Genomic DNA, 24,612 nt, shown 5'->3' on the forward strand with positions numbered 1-24,612 from the left:
AACAGTTGTTAAAATAACCAATCATCCAAAATAATTACCCTGCATCAAAATAACCAACTTAAATCTGTATTGATTGGCGTAAGTCATAAAGAGAGTCATTTAATGGATATCAATAAGCTGCTAAAACAACAACCCGTCATTGTAAATTATGCTATACCCATGTTTGGCAACGGCTAATTGGTCAAGAAAATTGCAAGCATCCAGGGAATCTGATTATAGCAGAAAATTGGAACATTTTCACATAAAACATACATTACAAGTGCAGAAGTGCCCCAGGATTTTAATCTTTAGGCAATAAAATTTTCAAGCGATTCAGCGAAACAGATTTTGAACAACAGTCGCTCCAGTACCTGGGCGCTCAAATGGCCTGGGGAAGGCCCTTATGTTAAATGACCTGTAAAATTAAGTGACACAACCTGAAAATATGCATTTTTTTCAGATATATGTAAGTGGTCACTCCTTTCAAATGAAATTAGGATTAAACACTTATGTGAATCTGAAGAAAAAAACATACTTTCAGGTCATATGTCACATACCTTAAAAGGTCATATGAAACACTTAAAATGGAGGATTTTAAATTTAATTCCCTTCACGCCAGTGTGTTGCTTTTTTAAAAACAACAAAAATGCCAGTCTGATTTTAGATCTAATCAGAATATCTGTAAGAGCGACTAATAACATCATCATGTTTTATCAACAGACCTAGTGTTTTAGTTAAAATAATCAAACAGACAACAAAATAAAGAAATATTGATCACATGATTCCCCACCCACCCAATCAACATTACCTCTTAAATTCATTGTTAAAAAAACTGCTACTGGCTGGGTCCACAGCCAAATCAGCCTCGCCACTCCCTGTAGAGGAAGGAGGCCGGTCATTGTAACCGCTTGATGCCTGAAAACCACCGTTTCCTGCCATTATATACCGGCAAAATCACTTTCGTTTTGCCAGCTGTCAAAATATACCCACTTCCGGTTTATTAGGTATGGTATAAAACTTTAGGCTACATTACACTATTAAAGGTAAATTTGTAGCAACAATCATAGCGATCACCAAAATCATTTGCAGGTAGGTCTATAACTTGTTAGAGGCGTAGTTACAGGGGCAGATGCAGGATTTGACATAAGAGGTTTGTAACTTAGGGATGTAACCTTTTGACTTGAGACCCTCCCTCATAACCTATTTTTTGGGGGACTAAACCCCCATTGTCTTTCATTAAAAAAAACGTAAACAGGCTATCAAGATAACATAAACCCTGATAAGAGTCAGAAGTTACGAACTAAATAGTTATTTTGTTAATAAATTATACGAAAATAAAACAGTCGTTTTTGTTAATATTTTGACCACTTGATATTCCGTATTGCAATCCAAAATTTGGCAACATTTTGGATTCCTGTCCAGAAATAAAAGGTAAAAGGGAGGGCACGATAGCGTCATACGTGTTATTATGTGATGTTGGGTGGGAGCGGGACTCGAGGATCGGGAATTTTGATCCGTTCCGCTTTCTTGCATTTCTAAAACTAAATGTTAGGGAAATGTTGTATTTGTGCATGGGTTGATCAGACTCGTTGTTTCCCCTGTTGAAAAGTATTTGACGCGTCTGATTAGGAATTTTTATTGGTGGTATATACCATGTAGACTTATGTTGAATACAACTTCGAATTTGGTAAAAATGGAACATATTTACATAAATATATATATTAATATATGTACCAATGCTTGATAAATGTTAACATCAACGTGACTTATAGGCCCGATCGATGGGCCGGGTGTTATCATCATTTATATTTGTATTGCGAATATCATTTGTGTTATGCACATGTCTGTATAATAAGCAACTAACTTACTTACTTACCAACTTTACTTACTTACTTACTTACTTACCAACTTTACTTACTTACTTGCTTGCTTGCTTTGGTTTGCTTTGGTTTGCTTTGGTTGCTTGGTTGCTTGCTTGCTTGCTTGCTTGCTTGCTTGCTTGCTTGCTTGCTTGCTTGCTTGCTTGCTTGCTTGCTTGCTTGCTTGCTTGCTTACTTACTTACTTACTTACTTACTTACTTACTTACTTACTTACTTACTTACTTACTTACTTACTTACTTACTTACTTACTTACTTACTTACTTACTTACTTACTTACTTACTTACTTACTAACTTACTTACTTACTTACTTACTTACTTACTTACTTACTTACTTACTTACTTACTTACTTACTTACTTACTTACTTACTTACTTACTTACTTACTTACTTACTTACTTACTTACTTACTTACTTACTTACTTACTTACTTACTTACTTACTTACTTACTTACTTACTTACTTACTTACTTACTTACTTACTTACTTACTTACTTACTTACTTACTTACTTACTTACTTACTTACTTACTTACTTACTTACTTACTTACTTACTTACTTACTTACTTACTTACTTACTTACTTACTTACTTACTTACTTACTTACTTACTTACTTACTTACTTACTTACTTACTTACTTACTTACTTACTTACTTACTTACTTACTTACTTACTTACTTACTTACTTACTTACTTACTTACTTACTTACTTGGGATCTCAAATGCCGGGTATTTCTTACGAAAGCAATTGAATGCCGTGGCAAAATTACTGAATCGACAGAAAAACTGTTTTACCTCAATAAACATTAAAACTCTTTTCAGCATTTTTATGTGTTTACTTAACCTTGGGCTTCAAAATGTGTATATATATGGTAAACGCCTCTTTCATCTTGCGCACCCGTGTGTAACCAGTCACAATATATACAACGCGTTATTTGAGTTAAATTAAGAGAATACTTGTTTGAATTAAAGAAGAGCAAAGAGATAAGGCATTTATTGTGAATCAGGTATGAGCTGACTCTTATAATAATTAGTAGCATTTAAAATTAAAACTTTGATATCATTTATTTTATATACATATACATGGTCATGTTTGTCGTCTTTATTCTAGAAATGGCGGAGTGAAATTAAAGATTAACGTTATAACGGATAGAAATGTGTTAATCTTTTAAATTGAATTAATGAAAAAATGTGTCGTTGTGAAAAGCGCGCCAAATTGTATGCAAACGTAATGTCATTTCGGAAATGACGTCGTTCAAATTGTGTTCCAGACCTGTGCGCGCTAAAATATGATTTGGAATTGACATTGTCAAGTTTAAATAACCCTAAAATTAACTTTGATTACAATATAAAGATAAGAAATTTACTACACTTATGTAGTTGCTTCAACTTGTTCAAGTAGAAAAAGTGAAAACTAACACAATGTATATGTTGTGTGGATTGCCAGCCAGCTCCTGTCTGTATAGTTTCTACAGATAAACATCTTCTTAATTATTCAGAGAAATGTATACAGCATGAGAAATTATCCGATAGCAAATCGATATACTTCTTCCGGTTTGATTCGATTGTCGATTCATTTTTGGTTCGATTTTGCCACACTATTAAATACTGTGTTTCTGTTTTACTAATGTTTCTCAATTATATTCCGGATATAATACAGTTCAACACTTAATCCATAGTGTATGACAAATTTTCCATGTTTCCACGATCAAACATGTGTGTGAACCCTCGTGAGTGATGACATTACGGTTATTGTTTATGTATTTTCAGATTTCAAATTGCATACGTATCCAATTTATTAAAATGAAAATGCGCGCAATTGGAGGAATACTTGTGGCGTTCTGCTTGCTCCAAATCAGCACCGCATATCCTTCCTTTCGAGACAAGATACCGAACGGCCACCTGGTTGCGAACCCTTGCAATATCTCCGAGATCTGGTTTGGCGTGGGCCATAAGCAGAGATACGGCAACGGGGAAAGAAACCAATTTGGACTCGACTTCCATGGACAAGGAATGGTAGATATATTTACATGCATACAACTTTAGATTATTTTTTTTTAAATCTGAGGGCTTTCTTAAATTTGTGGACATGAGCTTATGCTTTCGCTAATCAGGGCTTTTATCAAGAATCTAAAACTGCAAGTATGAAATGCCTTACCAACGATATTGGAAGTTTTTCACTGAAATGCGGGAGTGTAAGTCTCTCGAACACAGCAATGTGTTCCACTTTTTTCAACTGTTAAGTTAAAATTTATAAAATGCTACCATTTCTTGCCAACTTCACAATTTTATATGATTATAATTCATGTTACTTCAAGACTGAAATGGTCAACATAAAAGTAACATAGACACCAGGTTCTGATGTTTTGAACTTCCAAGCTTTAACTTTGAAAGTTTTAAAAAAAATATTGAAGTTTTTGTACCTCCAAGGCATCCATTTTGGAATATAGGCTAATTTCTTGGGAGAAATATATTTCTAAACTTCCTTAAACGGAAGCCCGGCATACTCATTAATGTTAGCACTGTAACACATTTGAATCATGTTATTTCATTGTTTATATCACTTGCGGATACCCTAAAATCGTCCAAGTTTACTTATAATTATTCAATATTGGAGAAAAAAAAGTAATAAAATACGCCCAAAATGCACCATTTTGGAAAGGAAATTGTTAAAAGTTACTAAGGGGTGTAATCCCCTCCCCTGCGAACACTTTAATCTAAGGAAATTTTGTTTCTGAAGAAGGGGCATAAGTCAAAAGGTTACGCCGCTACTTAATGTACGCCCCCTCTAACGTCAAATCCTTGATCTGCCCCTGGACTTATATGAAATTCATTTGTTTGTCGATAACACAAAGGAAATTACTGAGACAAGCCGGGTAGACAAAAATAATAATGATCCTGTTATAAGACACAATGCAACATCCTAGCATGCACTTAACGTGAGACAAGCAACGTCACAAAACAACGAAGACATAGATTATACACGCATCCAAATATAGGGTGAGGAATCACGTGACTTTAACGGGGTTTTCACATTGGGCATCACGGGCCACAACCGATGTAAACAAACAAGTAAGTGGTGTAAATTTCTAAATAACTTTTTTTATAGTATATAAAACTATTTCGTAGCCTATAAAAGACTGCAACGCTGATTTTTTGGCCAAGGATTGCATAATTAAAATACAATCAAATCTAAAATATTTCATACGTGTAGTCTTTTATAGGCTACGAAATATATTCATATTTTCTGTCAAAAATGTTATTTAGAAATTTACATTACATACTTGTTTGTTTAAATCGGGTTTGACCCGTGGTGACCCATGTGAGAACCCCGTTGAAGTCACGTGATTCCTCACCCTGTTTATATTGATAAGCATTGGAACGGTCGGGACCTTGAGCAGGGTTTAACAATGAGTTTTAGCTAGTTATTGAGTATTGTTGGAACAGATTGGTATTCACAAGCGGCTCCAAGGGGGGGGGGGCGCACCCGCTCCCCTAAAGTCCCTTATGTTTGGTATTCCATTCATATAAAATGTAACCATGATTACTCAGAGCTGCTAATGAATATTAGACTCCGCCTACTGTCTAATGTTATTCTTATTACTACTGCAGGCTTTTGTAAATAGCAGAGTTGTGTTAACTATCATGAGATGTATATCGTTATTAAAGTATAAAACATTGAATTGTGTTTATATACACTGACCACCCAAGTTCATAACACCTTAAGTCCAAGTTAACTTTTTATTTCAATAAAGGAGAAAAATATTGGGGGAGTACCCCCAAACCACCCTGCCAACACTTTAAACCAAATTGATTTCGGTTATGAGGGAGGGGCGCAATTCAAAAGGTTACGCCCCCTAAATTACGCCCACTCTAATGTAGGTTCCTGGATCCGCCCCTGGTATTCATAGTAATATTTAACGCAAACCCATTAGATTTATGAAAGACGAAATAGACCGAGATTTGAAATATTACCCATGAATTTGGATCTACATTTACAACACAGGTCGAATTATTTGATAACTTGATGCGTATAACCATTTATGACATAAGGATGTTATTGAATTTATGCTAAGTGCGGTATCCATAATTGGTACACTTAAACTAGATATTGCTATATCGTATTGCTTTATTTGTTTAAAATTGTATTTGTCAGCCTTTTTAGATGCACACTATTACCGAATAATAAAACGTTAAGAAGAGTCGACTTGCCAGGTTTAAGTCTTTATAAACAATTAATGCTAAATATAAGGCAAATGCAAAGAAAAATTGCCATCCCATTGGACAAAACAAAATTTGGAACACTAACAACCTTAATCCATATAATACATGCTCCTTGGCTTATTCTTGCAGAACGTTTCATTAAGGGCGTTTGTGTTGATACCAAACTAGTTTCAGTTTTGGTTTCATGGGTTTCGTCGGTTTGGAAACCTATTCCGAAAGTTTTGCGTTAAGTAACAAATGCATGGTATTGTGTGCAGCTTTAACAACATGGTGGAGCTTCTGCATGTAGCCATTAATTCTGATTTTTTTTCAAAACATGATACCGCAGATAGTTGTTTGCCTGTTTTACCAAGTTGTTTGCCTGTTTTACCAAGTAGTTTGCCTGTTTTACCAAGTAGTTTGCCTGTTTTACCAAGTAGTTTGCCTGTTTTACCAAGCCTGTTTTACCAAGTAGTTTACCAAGTAGTTTGCCTGTTTTACCAAGTTGTTTGCCTGTTTTACCAAGTTGTTTGCCTGTTTTACCAAGTAGTTTGCCTGTTTTACCAAGCCTGTTTTACCAAGTAGTTTACCAAGTAGTTTGCCTGTTTTACCAAGTTGTTTGCCTGTTTTACCAAGTAAATTTTTCAAAACACAGGTTGGATCCCTGTCTGCAATGTTGTTTTTTTCAAAGTGGGCTAGATTTCGGATGGGACGAACCGATGAAACCGCCTCCGGAGGAGCTTTCGATAGTTTCAAAAATCAGTTTCGGTTTTCATTAAACAAACGATGAAACTGGTATTCATTTTAATTCAAACTATCACAGCATATACATAGTTTAAGAAACTTATTAAAATTAAAACTAGTTTAGTACGTACAAAAAAGCCTTAAATCGCCAAGGTTAATGTGTTTATATTCATTTACTAGGCAGTTAACTTTTAATTCAACACATGGACGTTAGTCAACACGTTTTATAATACCTTCTATTTGGTAGCTAGAATATGTATTTTTAAATAAAACATTCATACGAAAGCTCGATACATGAAATATGTATTGTATGGATTTAAAATATACCAAACCATCCCCGAATGAGCTGCTCTGTTTTGGATTAATGATTCAAAGCGGTAATGCACCAGTCAATTGTAACCACGGCCCCACCAGGTCCGGGGAATAGCAGGGACTTTGACTTTTGGTCCAGCCAAGCCCGGGCAAAATCCCCGCCCTGCGGGGACGAACTGATGGTAAAACCCCGGCCAAATGCCCCCGCACCCCAGAGACTCTATATTTGGCCCAATCCCCGCTAAATTTGGCGCAAAGACAAAAGCACCGCGGTCACCCGGCCCTGCGGGGCCACCTGGAAAGTAAAAACACGGCCCATTTCCCCGGCTATCCCCGGTATACCCCCGGACCTGGGGGGGGGCGTGGTTACAATTGACTGGTGCATAAACCAAACGTACAAAATATCTTATTGATATGTTATACAATGGAAACTACAGGTGCAAGCGCATTAGCCACAAAGCAGATCATATACCCTGTTTAGAGACAATTATGTAAATGAAGGACTAATATCGATTGAAATATGTGGTGGACTCAAGAATGTTTCCACTTCAATATGTGTTTGTTTGTTATTTAACATTTGACAAGAATGATTCGCATTATATCAAGGAAAATGCCACTTTACATACTGATTATACAAACATATTTTTGTGTTTTGCAAAAATACCCAATGCTATAATAAAAAAAAATCAGGATAAGTCCAGTAGTCGAAATTTCGAAAAAAATTTTTAACCCCCCTGGCCAAAACGACTATGAACTAGAGACACAGGCGTATTAACACATTTTTTAGTAAGTTAAGATGCAAAGACACTGAACTCTTTGAATATTTGTTTCTGAGTCGTTTCCAACTTTGAGGCTTTTCTGGATATCGTTGAGCTCTATTACTTTATTAACTCCGTGCAATACCGGCGTAGATTTATGTCAGGTATTAGAATATGGTTTAGGAGAAGGCTCACTAGGGAACATTTAGGTAAAATTAATTGAATATCGACATTTTTTATTTTTACAGGAAGATTTCAATATTTATAGTAAGGTGTTTAAATTTGAAAAAAAACTAGACTTGAATTAACTATTTTAAAACCTGTTTCGGTGACCGTATCACGGCGGTAATCACTTTATAGTACAGATGTATTGATGTATGTGTAGTTTTGTCTCGTGTTTTGAGCCTTCGGAACACTTCAGTCATTTTCCGACGAAAAAAACCTCAGATGTATATGAACGGTTTACAATGTCAGAAATTTTTACATATGACTACGCTGCAAGAAGATAGAATAGTAATTTGAATTAAGCAGATAAACTTAATAACTTTACTATTGGTGTTCCGAATGGTGTTTTGAGTTTAGTATTTGTTAACCCTGTGTCTCTAAACAAGGTATTTGTTAAATCTTTGCTACTGGGTTCTGTCCCTGTACTTACAGTTGTAACAGTATTATTCCTCTCCTTCCTCAGCAATGGACAGAGGACTTGTGCAGGATGGACTCTGATGGTGATGGAGCCAGGAACGGTGAGGAGCTAGGGGACCCGGACTGTAAGTGGGTACCTGGCGGCGTTCTCTTGCAAACACAAGGCATTACACATCCCGGTAGGTATACGGTGATAACTCAATGCTAATAGTGATACGATTATTAAATAACTGTGTTATTGGATACATTCGTAGAAAATGACACCAGCAGAAATATATCGTGGTAATCTACTTAAAATTTGCAATCCATTCTAGTTTATATCATAATTAAAAAAAGTCAGATACTAGAATCTCATATAAAGGACATGTTGTGAACGGGCATGCAAATAATAAAAATATTTCGTTAATTAAATTTAAAGCTACATAAAGATTTCCCTCTTGTTCTTTTCAGGTGTCTGCACGGACTCTTCCGGTCACGCATGCTCAGAGCCAGGTTTTGAGCTGAAGTGTGAAGGGTTTCAATGTGAGTCGGCAAAAGGTGACTTTACTGCTTATTTATTTGTGTACTCTAAATTCCCGTAACCCAAAAATTAATTGATACGCTATATGTCAGCATACATGTGGAATGTGTTTCCTGTCCTCTTTGTCACTTATACCTCGATTTGGCGGAGACCATTGGTCTTTGTGACATTGAATAAGATCGCAGTAAGACTTTGGGTGCAGGACTGGTCAATTTTGTTTTGAAAACATAATTATAGTTTAAACGCTTCAGCTGTTATAATTGCTTTAGCTGTCATTCGAAGTTCAAAGCGAAACACAATCGACCCTCTTACAGAAATCATCTGAAGAAAAGCTTATTATTATAAAAATGTTGTTGTTGTTTTTCTTTAAGGAACCGAGGGACTCGAAATTGTGTTCAATGAAACTGAAGTAACACGGCAACCAAAAACATACAAGTGTCAGGCCTTTGCTCTTCCTGCAGACAAGGACTACCACCTCGTAGCTGCCACACCTCACATTAACAACATCAATCACATTCATCACATGACCTTGTTTGGCTGTCCAAATAATGGTAACTTAAACATTTTATAAATATATTTTGTACGGTTACTATACGAAAGTTTAAACCCTATTTTGACATCCTGCCCTTCATTTCTCTTGTTATTGCGTAGAATTTATTTGTATCATTCTCGTTTAAGTTCATTCAGCCTTTGGTCGTACATTCGTTTCTTTTCAATAAGTTTTATTTCGCTTCTTGTAAATTAAACACAATTCCAGTTATGTAGAATTTTGCCGTAAGGGTTATGCAATAACGTAGCAGTTCCATTCTTTTCAAACGGAAATGTATTAATTGATAGTAAATAACCAAGGAACAGGATACATATTGAATAGGGCCGGACTTAAAATTCTTTTTGTCTCCCTTCCCATGATCCATGTCGGTTTAAGTGTTGGTCGCTCGGCCGATAAATATTTTTGTTTATATTTTCCCAAACAAGGCGAATATAATGCTATAAATACAAAAGGTTTTTCTCTCAAACTTGGTTACTAAAATAAATAAATCAAATGACATATTCTAACGCCTTTACCAATACAAAGGCGAATATAATGCTATATATACAAAAGTTTTTTCTCTCAAACTTGGTTACTAAAATAAATAAATCGAATAATATATTCTAACGCCTTTACCAAAACAATTATTGGGACTCGCCGATTTGAATCGGATCGAGAGGGGTAGTTTTATTTTAGGCCTAGTGTTCGATAATTACAAAACATGGGAAACAAATAAAAGTGAGTTTCTTTTGATGACATAATTGGAATCAGAAAGAAAACATCTGTGGTGTTCATTCACAATTTCATGTTCGAAAATGACATTTTCAGCCAAGTTTGAGCCGAGGCATACGGATGCACCTTATGAGTGTACCATGGACGATAGGGCAGGATGCAGCGATCCCCTACTGGTGTGGACAATTGGTGACCTGGGGGTTTGCTTCAGCAACGAACAGGCGGCCTGGCGTTTGGGGAAAACGGGATACAAATATGTCATGATAGAGGTGAATATTGTTCCTATCATCTTCATATACAGTTCATGTTATGTTTAATAACTACCATGCACGTGTTACATTTGCTGCACCCCTATGTGTAAAATTTCAGTTACGCGGGTTGTGGGTGAATGAACTATTTTGTACCTTGCTTCCAAAGACAGCTTTCAATAAGTAACGTGCGTATACCGACATATCATTGTAATTTATACATACGCTACTTGAAATGTAACAGATCTCTCTACATGCATGACAATTTATTACGTTATGCAATAGAAACAATATATTTATTTAAGGACTAACTGTTTTTGCATTTTCGTGACATTTAACCGCCTTTTTAAACACAAACGTTTCTTCAACTGTTCCATCTATCATGAAATTATCTACATTAAAATCAATCAAATTATCGTTGCTTATTTTGTTTTGACTGCTTTACTGCAGATTACAGTTTTGCATGTTGCCAATAATTTTACGATTTCATTGAAAAAAAAAATAGTTCCGTAGTAAATATGCCCCGCCTGTTGGTATTATTGCGCCCAATGACAGGACAGAAGTAACGCACGCGATATCGATGGGAAATGCCATTGCACTTTATACAGAAATAAAGTGCAATTGATAAACAACAACCATCGTTAAGGAATGAAGTGTGAATGTAAATATACACTATTAAACTAATTGTATCGATGTTAATCATACAACTGGTCCTGGATAGGTATTTTAGGTGTATCATGTGGCGGTATGGTTTCTGTGCAAAAACGTTAATCAAGGCAGTCTGGGCTTGTCCCTGTACCAAATTTCATGCGAGATTATTATTTAAACTCTCTTCTGTACTTTTAGACCCATTACCATAACGGTATGTTGATGAGCGGTGAAGTAGATGTGTCTGGTTTAACATTGCACTATACCGAGACTTTGCGACAAAATGATCTTGGAGTCTTTCTTGTGGGACAGACATTGCTATATATTCCGCCGAGTAAAAATAGCTATGAAGTGAGTGGGGTGTGCAAGGGAAACTGCATTGGAGAGGATTTATTGCAGGAAGAAATTACCATTATAGGGGGACAAAATCACATGCACTATCGTGGTATGTAAAATATGTTTGCCTCAATTTGTGTATGCACGTATTCTCCGTCGGTCTATTCTTTGTACATTGTATGTCGTTTAGCTGTTCTAAAGGCCTTCGCCCTGTGCTTTTTACAGGGACTTCTTTAAGTGTTTATCTTCTGGTCTTGTCTCTGTAGTTCTCATTGTATTGTAACTATATTTGTTTTTGTTTAAGGTAAATCAGGCAAAATATATATCGGTAGAAAGAATGGAATGACAAGTACGGTAGCGGAAACTGTTGACTACCACTATGATGATCCTATAATTCATATGTAAGTACAACAATTCATAAGTGTATAATATGCATATATCATATGACTGCGTCAATCATTTTCGAAAGATGATTTAAATAAGATGACTTATTTATTTTGTACATTCTGCACTTGAATGTAAAATAAGGACACCATCCTTCAAATAGGATAGGATAAATCATCTAACGTTCCAAATATATTTTTTGTGTTACATGTCCATCATTTTTAGCTTGTCATTGTTTGAAGATGAACGTAAAGCTACTGAAACAGCCTAACGGTCATTGTCGACGGCGCTGTCGGTGTGCAAAAACTTTACCATTGGCTATACCATAAAACCCGTACATGACTTGGTCCACAAGTTGTCAGAGACTTAACGCACATGTTAAGCAATATTATTATACCTCACTTCTGTCTACAATGGTAAAATCCCATTACCCGAAAAAGAGATATTTTGACTGTCAAAAACATTTTCAACCTTTTTGACACGTGACCAAGCGAAAATTCACTGTCAAGTCATGTGACCGCAGTGACATTTTGAATGTCATATAAGGGCAAATAACTGCCTCAATATTTTAGCTAAATCATGACGTGATTGCCTCCCTTATACACAAGTAGTCAGGGGGGCTCATCCAGTCGATATGCACTCGGTGACCCCTTCTTTAGTCTATATAAAACCGCCATCTTGGATCGGGTGGAAAATGAGTCGCTTTTTGGACGCGCTCGAGCGTGACACTAGCGGAGTATTTCTCAATAGCAGACGACGTAATCGATAGCCTAAAGTTATCATTACAGATCATTGTTTTCCTTCTATGTCTATATAAAAGGGCCACCATGTTGAATGAGTAGCTTTTTGGACCCGCTCTTGCGTAACCGTTTTGAACCGTCTGCCATTGCAGACGACGCTTTTTACCTAAGAGTACATACCGCCCGGGTTAAATTCATTAAATCAGACGAATTGTGTTTATGAGTTTGGTAGGATAACGGACGGTATGCGATGTTTAACTCTATATTTATCTATTTTTTGTTTAAATCAGCTCAGTGAGGTTAAGTATGTATTATATTCATAACGAGTTTCAGTATGTCCGCATCTTATAGCAGACGGCAGAGTAACATGTTCAGACGTGTTTATCTATTTCAGAGTGTTGTGCAATCGTTTTCATTTAATAACCATGTTAGTAAATAGTAAACTTCATTCATACTGCAGACACCAAACAGTCAACATCATCGCTTTATACACTGCGCTTTTACCTATATTTTATCTATAGTTCTTCAACGATTTAAGCTCATGTTTATAGTATAAAAATGAACTATTAAAAAGTCATTTTAATAGAACTCTTCTAATAACGTAAAACACAGTCAGCTAAAATGTTTAGGCAAATAAAACGACATATCATAGCGTTTTTATGTATCTCAGGCGATAGCAGACGATTTTTGTTCTCTGATTGATGTTAATACTAGCGTATTTTACATACCACAAGGTTTAAAATTGTGATCATATGGTCAGTTTTTTTCCCACAGATATAGTTCAACCGAGTTCAATTGATGACTGGAGTTTTTTTTTTCCTTCTGCTGTGTATGAAACCAAACAAAAAAAACAACGACATATTTACACTTTATTTACAAAACATTACACCTTTATATAAGTTTCAAACGCATGATTTATACGAACAATAATGCACAATGTCTAGTAATCCCTAATAATTCATGTATATTTACTTATTAACTTTACCTGTACACATTATATACAGATTCTACCAGGTCACTGTGAATAGACTTGTTTATTGCTTCTATATCTATGTATATTGCTTCTATATCTATGTAAATGACGTCACACATTGGAAGTCAATTTCCATGCGCACCGGAGCGTAACGCTATTTACATTAGGCTAGCGTTTTTTACGTAAAACCTATGATTAATTTACATGTTTAGACTTGTTCAGACATGTCACGGCAGGCTCTTTGTCATAAAAGCGTTTAGTGCATCGAAACTATTTCATAACAGGGTTAACCGCCGCATAGTTCGTCTTAGAGTAAACCCACAGGTAAGGGTTTAATACTACTATTATGACTTATTTACATTTTGCGTCTTAAAATGACTCGATAAAATAAAATGTAGCTTCAGTTTAAGATGTAGAGGTATTATAAAATTGTAAAGGTTTTACCAACTGTATGCTAAATGGAGCAATTAAATATGTCAGAGGCACACGCGACAGCCTGATCGGATTTGTTTATCACGGTAGAGTTCATTTGACAATTGATAAATGGACTTTTTAAGGCGACTATTTTATTGTTTTACCATATGACATTGTATGGTACCTTTGTATGTGAAAAAGCACAACACAATATATTTATGTACAAGGGTTTATTTACATCTGTATATGGTTACATACATATGCGGTTAACACGCCTTAAACTATATTTACAATAGACATACTATACGGTACAGAATAGTGTCAGAGTACAATACGATACTATTATATTTTTTAATAACAGGATTACACTGTATAATGCACATAACATTTTATCAAAGCGAAATGCAAAATTTCCAGCGCTAACGACATGATTTCTTTGAAATCGTCTTCTCACTGGTTTGTGTAAACTGTAGGATTCTTGGTCATGCAAGAACTGTCGTATCCTATGCATGCCAATCTTGAATTTCCCTTCTCGTTTGACCACATCATACAATTTCTGTGGCCCTGCAAATGCTGCTGCGTGTTTTGCATCGTAATAAATTGTTTTTAAATATTCCTTCCAAGTAGCCATGTTTACGGTTCCGGGTTCACAGCATAAATAAACAAATTTAATCAACTAGAATCAATTTATACATTTTCTGTTTCCTCTTCGCTGACGTCACTATCAGATTCCTCCTCTTCACTATTTTCATCGTCTGAAAATTCCACATCAAATAAATCTTGAAAAGAGTTCTTGTGCTTTCTTAAAGTTTATACTCATTGAGTACTAAATAAAGGCAATTTGATTGGCTTACACTTTTCTGGGTTCGGGTATAAATATGTGGATTTGTCACGAACGTGTCATTTTTTTGTCCGCCCGGATAGCTCAGTCGGTAGAGCATTGGACTGTTAATCGGACAACCCGGGTTCGATTCCCGGGCGGACCAGGTCACTTCTGTTGTGATTGGTTATGAAATCCTTTCTACGACCATTCGCACTGTACCACTGCTCCTGGCATGTACATAAGTTGTCAGTTCCTTGCAGAAGTGAAGGCACCTAGTACTGGTTCACCGCCCAGGATAGGTGTGCGGTGGTTGAACTGTCACTCTGGGACCCTTCAATGTGCTCACGCCGGGACCCGGAGTATAAACTACTAACACAACCACCACAGAACGTGTCATTTATCAGTTCGCCGTCAGAGAGTCAACATGTTTAAGTGCCAAGAATGCTTGATGGGATTTACGAGGAGCGATAATATGAAGAGACACTGGACGCATATGCATGGGGGAATCAGTCAAGCGTATCCTCCACAGGGAGCGCCTCCTCCTCCTCCTCCTCCTCCTCCTCCTGGAGGACATAGGGAAACACAGGGAGCGCCTCCTTCTCCTCCTCCTCCTCCTCCTCCTCCTGGAGGACATAGGGAAACACAGGGAGCGCCTCCTTCTCCTCCTCCTCCTCCTCCTGGAGGACATAGGGAAACACAGGGTGCGCCTCCCCCACCTCAATTGCCACCGCCGTCGCAAAGCATAGATGCGCGAAGGCCGCCAACAGGAGAAAAAAAGAATGTTGTGTTTCAACACCCATTCACTATGATGATATCTGGACCAACATCGTGTGGAAAAACGACGATGGTGAAGGACATGTTGCAAAATCATACCTCAAAAATACAGCCCGGTATTGACAGGATTGTGTGGTTGTACAAACGGTGGCAACCATTATACGACAAAGTTCATACATCTGTACTGCCTCGTGTAGAATTCATCAAGGGTATTCCAAACGATCTGGAAGGCGACGAGTTCTTTGATCCCAATGTAAATAATTTGCTTATATTGGATGATCTCTACTCAGAATCCGGCAAGGATAAACGCGTCACAGATTTATTCACCGAAGGTTCACACCATAGGTCTCTATCCGTGGTTTCTATTAATCAGAATTTATTCGGAAACAAAGACCCGACTCAGCGCCGAAATTGTCACTATCTGATATTATTCAACAACCCAGTCGACAAACAATCCGTCATGACGTTGGCAAGACAGATGTACCCGGGGCAAAGTGATACATTGTTGAATATGTTCGCAAAAGCGACAAAACGTCCTTACGGATATCTGTTGGTGGATTTGAAGCCATTTACGCCGAATAATCAGCGGCTTACATGTATTGAACCCGAACAGTATGTGGACGAAATGTGTGACTTAGAACGTGAGCATCACGTGACTGTTCCAAAAACTATAAATACGGGGCAAATTACAACAAATCATCATTCTTCAATTGGAATTCAAACAGTGCACATCGTGGAAGAAAATATGGATAAAGGACAGGCTTGTGACGATTGTGGACAATTATTCGAGTCCGGTCATGACGTGCAAAGACACGTAAAAAGTGGCTGGTGCCCAGAAAATAGGGAACCTCCGGCTAAAAGGGCAAAACTGGATGAGAAAATAACGGATGAGGAAATCACGGATGATAGTGTCGAAGATAACACGGGTTATCAACATATATGGTATCTCGCTAGGGGCTATAGTATACCCAAGTTCAACAAGCTATACGATCAATTCATTGGCGATGGAGAAAACGAAGATGACGCTGACGAATTGGCGAACGAACGTGTGAAGCCCTACAGGGAAAAGAATTTCCTTCAAAGATACCAATCGCTACTGGAAATATATTGGTTTCCATTATCGACCAACGTTACTCATCGTAGAATAGTGCAAGAAATAAACGATCTGGGCAGAAAAGGGGTCAGTTTAACATCGGCCGTAAAAAGGGTCTTGAAGAAAAATAAAAACGCTTTTGGAGACTTATTTGAGTCGGAGGACAGTGATGAAAGTGAGGATTCCGAAAGCGATGAAGACAGTGACTCGGAAAGTGTATAAATAATGTACTTTGGATATAACTCGTTATTTGTGTTGTGGACATAGAGCAGTGAACATGGCTCCAGTGGAGGATTATTTAAAAACAATTTATTACGATGCAAAACATCCCGGTGGGTTTGCCGGACCACAAAAACTATATAAAGTGGTAAAGAAGGAAGACAAATTTCATATTGGTATGCACAGGATACGAAAATTCTTGCACGATCAAGAATCGTACAGTCTACACAAACCCGTGAGAAGGCGATTTCAAAGAAACCATGTCGTTAGCGCTGGAAATTTTGCATTTCGCTTTGATAAAATGTTATGTGCATTATACAGTGTAATCCTGTTATTAAAAAATATAATAGTATCGTATTGTACTCTGACACTATTCTGTACCGTATATTATGTCTATTGTAAATATAGTTTAAGGCGTGTTAACCGCATATGTATGTAACCATATACAGATGTAAATAAACCCTTGTACATAAATATATTGTGTTGTGCTTTTTCACATACAAATGTACCATACAATGTCATATGGTAAAACAATAAAATAGTCGCCTTAAAAAGTCCATTTATCAATTGTCAAATGAACTCTACCGTGATAAACAAATCCGATCAGGCTGTCGCGTGTGCCTCTGACATATTTAATTGCTCCATTTAGCATACAGTTGGTAAAACCTTTACAATTTTATAATACCTCTACATCTTAAACTGAAGCTACATTTTATTTTATCGAGTCATTTTAAGACGCAAAATGTAAATAAGTCATAATAGTAGTATTAAACCCTTACCTGTGGGTTTACTCTAAGACGAACTATGCGGCGGTTAACCCTGTTATGAAATAGTTTCGATGCACTAAACGCTTTTATGACAAAGAGCCTGCCGTGACATGTCTGAACAAGTCTAAACATGTAAATTAATCATAGGTTTTACGTAAAAAACGCTAGCCTAATGTAAATAGCGTTACGCTCCGGTGCGCATGGAAATTGACTTCCAATGTGTGACGTCATTTACATAGATATAGAAGCAATATACATAGATATAGAAGCAATAAACAAGTCTATTCACAGTGACCTGGTAGAATCTGTATATAATGTGTACAGGTAAAGTTAATAAGTAAATATACATGAATTATTAGGGATTACTAGACATTGTGAATTATTGTTCGTATAAATCATGCGTTTGAAACTTATATAAAGGTGTAATGTTTTGTAAATAAAGTGTAAATATGTCGTTGTTGTTTTTTGTTTGGTTTCATACACAGCAGAAGGAAAAAAAAAACTCCAGTCATCAATTGAACTCGGTTGAACTATATCTGTGGGAAAAAAACTGACCATATGATCACAATTTTAAACCTTGTGGTATGTAAAATACGCTAGTATTAACATCAATCAGAGAACAAAAATCGTCTGCTATCGCCTGAGATACATAAATACGCTATGATATGTCGTTTTATTTGCCTAAACATTTTAGCTGACTGTGTTTTACGTTATTAGAAGAGTTCTATTAAAATGACTTTTTAATAGTTCATTTTTATACTATAAACATGAGCTTAAATCGTTGAAGAACTATAGATAAAATATAGGTAAAAGCGCAGTGTATAAAGCGATGATGTTGACTGTTTGGTGTCTGCAGTATGAATGAAGTTTACTATTTACTAACATGGTTATTAAATGAAAACGATTGCACAACACTCTGAAATAGATAAACACGTCTGAACATGTTACTCTGCCGTCTGCTATAAGATGCGGACATACTGAAACTCGTTATGAATATAATACATACTTAACCTCACTGAGCTGATTTAAACAAAAAATAGATAAATATAGAGTTAAACATCGCATACCGTCCGTTATCCTACCAAACTCATAAACACAATTCGTCTGATTTAATGAATTTAACCCGGGCGGTATGTACTCTTAGGTAAAAAGCGTCGTCTGCAATGGCAGACGGTTCAAAACGGTTACGCAAGAGCGGGTCCAAAAAGCTACTCATTCAACATGGTGGCCCTTTTATATAGACATAGAAGGAAAACAATGATCTGTAATGATAACTTTAGGCTATCGATTACGTCGTCTGCTATTGAGAAATACTCCGCTAGTGTCACGCTCGAGCGCGTCCAAAAAGCGACTCATTTTCCACCCGATCCAAGATGGCGGTTTTATATAGACTAAAGAAGGGGTCACCGAGTGCATATCGACTGGATGAGCCCCCCTGACTACTTACACATACAGCAGTGACGTCACTATTCAATGTGTACACAAAAACATCAGACGACAAGAACTGTCAGTTTTGAAGGAATTTTAGCATAATTAACGGTGGAATTTTGTTCTAGATATAATTATTTTATTATGTTATATTTTGATTACCTTGTTAAACTTGTTTAATTAAATGAATTAAAACATTTTAAAGCTTTTTATGAACTTAATTTTGTTCGGTATAATAAAATAAATATCATATGGCAGCACGTGTGACATTGATATTGTCAACCCTCGAAACAGAATGTCATTTGTCAATGTTAATTCATTTGTATCACTCAGCTTGTACCATTCGTAAAGTAAATATTTATTCATGCAGGAGTTTTGCTGTTATCCTTGTCTGATTCAATACATGTAATTATAACGAAAATGACTTTGTTAATATATTCGAGCACGGAATTGCTTCTGGGCGTTCGTACATATCATACAGTGTTTAAAGTAACATCATCATCCTTAGTATATGCAATGTATCTGCTTAATTATCAGGTCTGACACACCCACAATCCTTGGATCTGGGGAGTCTTTAGGAGCAAATTGCACTTACGACACCACTGGTGATTACAAAACTTTATTGTTTGGTGAAGATGTCAACGTCAATGAAATGTGTTTTGGATACATTTTCTATTATCCAAAGGGAGGCTTAACATCACCAGGTAAACTATTTATATATCTACATGCATAAATGAACATGTATGAATATTGAAGAATGTTTTAGTCGGTTTTTTTTGTTCAGGATATATGTTCAATAAAAATGTGTGGACGAAATTTCACATTCGATAACTATTATACAGATTTTGAAACTGCTTTATTTTGGAATGCTGTGTTATTTTGATGATAATAATGATGATGATGATGATGATGATGATGATGATGATGATGATGATGATGATGATGATGATGATGAGGAAGTGGATGGGGAGGATGGGGAGGAGGATATGTAGTGTTATTATCATTATTAATAATAATTTGTTTATTGTACACTTTTAACAGCATGTGTTGCAATGAACGAGATAGACTCGTGTGATTTGCAGAGAGAAACCATTGATGGATGTGAATGGAAGAACCTTCTTAATGAATCGTAAGTCCTAGTAGTAAGATTTACGCTTTCTTGATTTAATAAACGATCATTAGCGCTCGTATTCACTTTTATATTGAGTCTAAGATTCCAACAAAACCTACGATGTATTTATTAAAGATGGCAAAATTCTGATGTATGTAACAGTATGGCCAGCAACTGTCACAATACACAGTTTAGTAGTAGCTGTTTTACAATAAGATAATTACAGTTTTATTCCAACCAGGGGCCTTGGCTTGGTCTAAGTTCCGAAGTGAGGGTATTGTGTTGGGCTTAGTCCCGATCTGAGTTTCGAACTAGGTACCAAGTCTGGGTCTGAGTCTAAGACTAGGTCTTAGTCTCAAACTAGAGGCATAGGCTAGATTCTAGTCTCAATCTAGGGGCATACTCTGGGTCCTAGTCTCATTCTAGAGGCAATACCTGGGTCCTAGTCTCAAACTTGGAGTACAGCCTGGGTCTCAGTCTCAAACTATGAGTATAGGCTAGGTCCTAGTCTCAAGCTAGGGGCATAGTCTGGGTCCTAGATTCATTCTAGGGGCGTAGGCTGAGTCTTAGTCTCATACTAGGGGCATAATGAGGGTCTTTGTCTGAATCAGATGTATTTACCGATAAATCAAAAAATAATTGTTATGGGTTATCGATTCGACAATGGAAATATACGATGCATTCGCTGATAGGACGGGACCACTTTGTGTAATACTTTACATGTAATACTTTACATGTAGACAATATATTTGATACAAAAACTGTATGAAATACAGACAGATGCTAACTAACTTTCTGAATACATTTACTCTTGTGGATGGCGTTTTGGTCAATGGCGAATATTATACTTTATGTGTACAATATATTTTATATAGATAACCGTTCAAAAATGCATTACAGTTATGCCTAGAATAAAACGACATGTTATAAATTTAGCTATGTTAAAGCTTAAAAATGGCTATTTAAGAGTCATTGGAAATGTGTTCAATATCTAGTGGTGTATCTACTGTACTATAGTGTGGTGTTCATAGAAACATGGTTATCACCTTACTTTTAATTGACAATGTTGATATAGTTCATTGCACACATTTTCATTTTGCCATAAGTAAGAGTGTTTTGTTTATTTTTTTTTAACACATTAACTTTGCTGTCGGAAGGGTAGCAATTGCTTATGGGTGTAACCATTTTAACCTATTTTTATTGTCCTGTGACGTTGTGTGTCGCTCTTTGCTGGAATTGTTTCAGCGACTTCTATTGTGTCATGCATATATAATGGTTATTGATTTTTAGAGTTTGAGATCACAATATATATTTCACCGAACGATCACTGAAAGCTATATTTCACGAGGCAAAAAAATTATTTTATTTTCTGCCTTGGAATATATGTAAAATTACTGTTTAGTGTGGTATTTAAAAAAAAACTCGCCGAATTGTATGCAAAAGTTATCATAGTGATTGCTTTCCTCTGTTTCAAACAGTGAAATATCACTTTTAATTCACTGATAAACCTCTATAATTCACCGTAAAGCATATACTAAGTCATGATAATAAATTGACAAGGACAAGCTCAGTAGCCAACTTTTATAAAAATACTACTACTACTACTACTACTACTACTACTGCTGCTGCTGCTGCTGCTGCTGCTACTACTACTACTACTACTACTACTACTACTACTACTACTACTACTACTACTACTACTACTACTACTACTACTACTACTACTACTACTACTACTACTACTACTACTACTAACAACAACAACAACAACAACAACAATTTTGTTTCCTGTAGGCACCCTTCCACTATGGACTCAATGAGAGATGTATTTGACAACTGTATGTTTGGGCGATGTCTTCAAGAATGCAGAAGTGTCGTGGAGGATTACTCGACAAATCCTTGTTACTCTGGCGATTTGAGGGACTACCAGTTACATGCGATTTCACAGATTGAGGATGGAGAAACAAAAGCGACTTTTCTTGACTTCTGGGGTCGTCTTGATTCCTGTGCAATAAACAAAGAAAATGGAGGCAGTGAATGCGTCGTCACGGATGGTTCGACGTCATGTTACGGGCGTGGTGTTGTTATTCTTATGTTGGTGTGTTTGTTATTTGCTTAAATTATGAAAATTAACGTTTTGCAAAAAGTTCCAATCATAACATTTCATATTGATTATGTAATCAAGTGGACTTTCTTATGTTTTATAAGGTCTGACATTGAATATGTTTATTGCTTGTATAATGAGGACCATCTGCTTGTATAATCAGTAATGCACAATTAGAAGTTCTGTAGTTTTTTTAAACATTTGAAAATAAAATAAAACAAAAAATGCCAAAACGTTAGTGACACTATTGAAAATCGTGTGAGGATCGGATCAAATTTACGAGTGCATGTTTAATTAATTGTCTGTCGAACACTAAATAAATTTTAACTTATTTTGGAAGTCATTGACGTCAATACGATAAGTTTGTAAGAGAACAACGTCTAAGAATCGATTGTTAATATGCTTATAATATTGGTATCAATATATACTTCTATACCCGGCCTGGAGAGATTGTTAATATGCTTATAATATTGGTATCAATATATACTTCTATACCCGGCCTGGAGACTTGATAAATGAACTCCCATTTTTTATAATTGTTTATGTTTATATACTGAGACTTGGTTGGAAACTCGACGTCGATCCTTTTCGATACCTTTATCGGGCGGCATGTAATTGAAAGTCACGATTTAATGGGTCAAACGTTGAAATCCAACCATAACTTAACGATGAAATACTCGTGTAATATCGCAAAAATGTCGAATACCCCGAACGATTGTCGTAGTGGGTCCTACCACCACCATTCAGTCGTAGCAAGTCGTATAATATCTACCCTGTCGTGCTTTATCGCATAGGCTCTGTGTACAGTTTTTATCGGCGAAGACGTGCGAGACCATGCGCGTTATACGACCGTGACTACAACAACTGTAAGGCAATGCACGAATGAGATACGAGATTCGTAAAAGAAGAATCTTTACGGTGAGAATGCTAAACAACTTAAGCATTTTCCGACAAAATGAGAGAAACGACGACACTTTTACCACATAAAGAGACATAGAGTGTCACATTTATACCACTAACACACGACATAGAGGTTTATTTATTCTCCATTATGTGACTTTGGATGTTCATCTCTCGGGCTATGCGTTTCACGATTTTTGATGGATAAACATGTGAATAACGGAATGTTTTTATGCCAATTTGATTACCACTGTCAATGTGAATCATTAAACGTGGTTCTCGACACAAACGAATATAGCAGGTGAAACCAACGTTTCATCTGAAATCCCGACTACTGTCTCTTTACTAAGCAAGTCACAAGCACCGTTTTAATTTTTAACCAAGTCTAAATTTCTTTTCAACACATAATAAAACTAAAGCGGTTTTTGCGTGGACATATGGGATCTAATGCATATCTGTTGGACAAGTTCTTCACTGACGCCAAACCATATAAGCGAACTCCTAGATGTTTCAACTAAGATGCCAATACTTTGAAACCAAGCACATGTTCTTGGTATTAACTCATGAAAATTACTAACCGATTAATCAAAAAGCATGTAAAAACTATCCCTTGAGCTTTTAAAAATATCGTCAATTCTTCATTTAGCTTTAAGTTTCAACTTTTATACTTACCTCCATTTTCCCTGAAACCTTAAGTCCATTACGAAGGAATCATGCCACGCACACTATTTCAGGTTTGGTATAACTTGTGTTGTATTTCATTTAAAGGAGTTCTTAGACTTTCAAATAATTTACCGTTATGATTATAACGATGAACTACGTATTTCTTTGTAAGCTGAATTATAAACAGAAACACAATCTAAATTCACTCAGATACTTATTTAAGCTTATTATTTTTTAATTAAATTGTGGCCGGTTTTCGGAGATTTACAATATGAAAATGTCTCGCGCACAGTCAAGTAGTTACATTTAGTTTTTGATTTCCTAATTGAAATTAAGTAATATTGCAAAAGGTCCAAACTTGCTCCTAATGTAAAGCCACATAATGCCAATGCAATGGCTAGGAGGTGTTTTGCGTTTTTCTCCATATACAAACAAAGGTGACCAAAATGAATCAATTGTTTATTCAAACTATAATTAATTTGCGGCTTTATTGTTTTGATAATCTTATTATCTTTATAGCGTTCACTTTGATGTAATAAAACGTTTTCGTTTTAAAAGTATCTGTTTTTATATATAAACAAATGTGCAATGGCGGTGACATTACCTCACGCGATATATCATTGCAAATCTTAGTGTTAAATGGTATCTACGAAAATAATTAGATACAAAGTCGATTGAAGCTTGCGT

The 24,612-nt window shown here is 36.1% G+C and overlaps 2 protein-coding genes across 2 annotated transcripts in view; one reads left to right on the plus strand and one right to left on the minus strand.

Moving 5' to 3' along the window:
- The window catches only part of LOC128240382 (AP-3 complex subunit beta-2-like), a 35,684-nt gene extending 34,715 nt beyond the window's left edge, over window positions 1-969 (minus strand). The window contains exon 1 of the mRNA XM_052957016.1: window positions 788-969. Coding sequence (XP_052812976.1) covers window positions 788-918 — 131 coding nt within the window. The 5' untranslated portion in view covers window positions 919-969. The remainder of the gene's footprint in view (window positions 1-787) is intronic.
- A 1,768-nt stretch (window positions 970-2,737) lies between these two features.
- Window positions 2,738-24,429, plus strand: LOC128240383 (MOXD1 homolog 1-like). The gene is made up of 11 exons (XM_052957017.1): window positions 2,738-2,867; window positions 3,631-3,876; window positions 8,566-8,698; window positions 8,970-9,056; window positions 9,411-9,590; window positions 10,397-10,569; window positions 11,395-11,641; window positions 11,837-11,933; window positions 19,685-19,851; window positions 20,189-20,276; window positions 22,053-24,429. Exons 2-11 carry the CDS (start codon window positions 3,664-3,666, stop codon window positions 22,375-22,377), a joined length of 1,710 nt encoding a protein of 569 aa, XP_052812977.1. The 5' UTR covers window positions 2,738-2,867; window positions 3,631-3,663; the 3' UTR covers window positions 22,378-24,429.
- Window positions 24,430-24,612: the final 183 nt, after the last annotated feature.

The sequence above is a fragment of the Mya arenaria genome, chromosome 7 (genome assembly GCF_026914265.1).
Source record: "Mya arenaria isolate MELC-2E11 chromosome 7, ASM2691426v1".
Lineage (NCBI taxonomy): Eukaryota > Metazoa > Mollusca > Bivalvia > Myida > Myidae > Mya > Mya arenaria.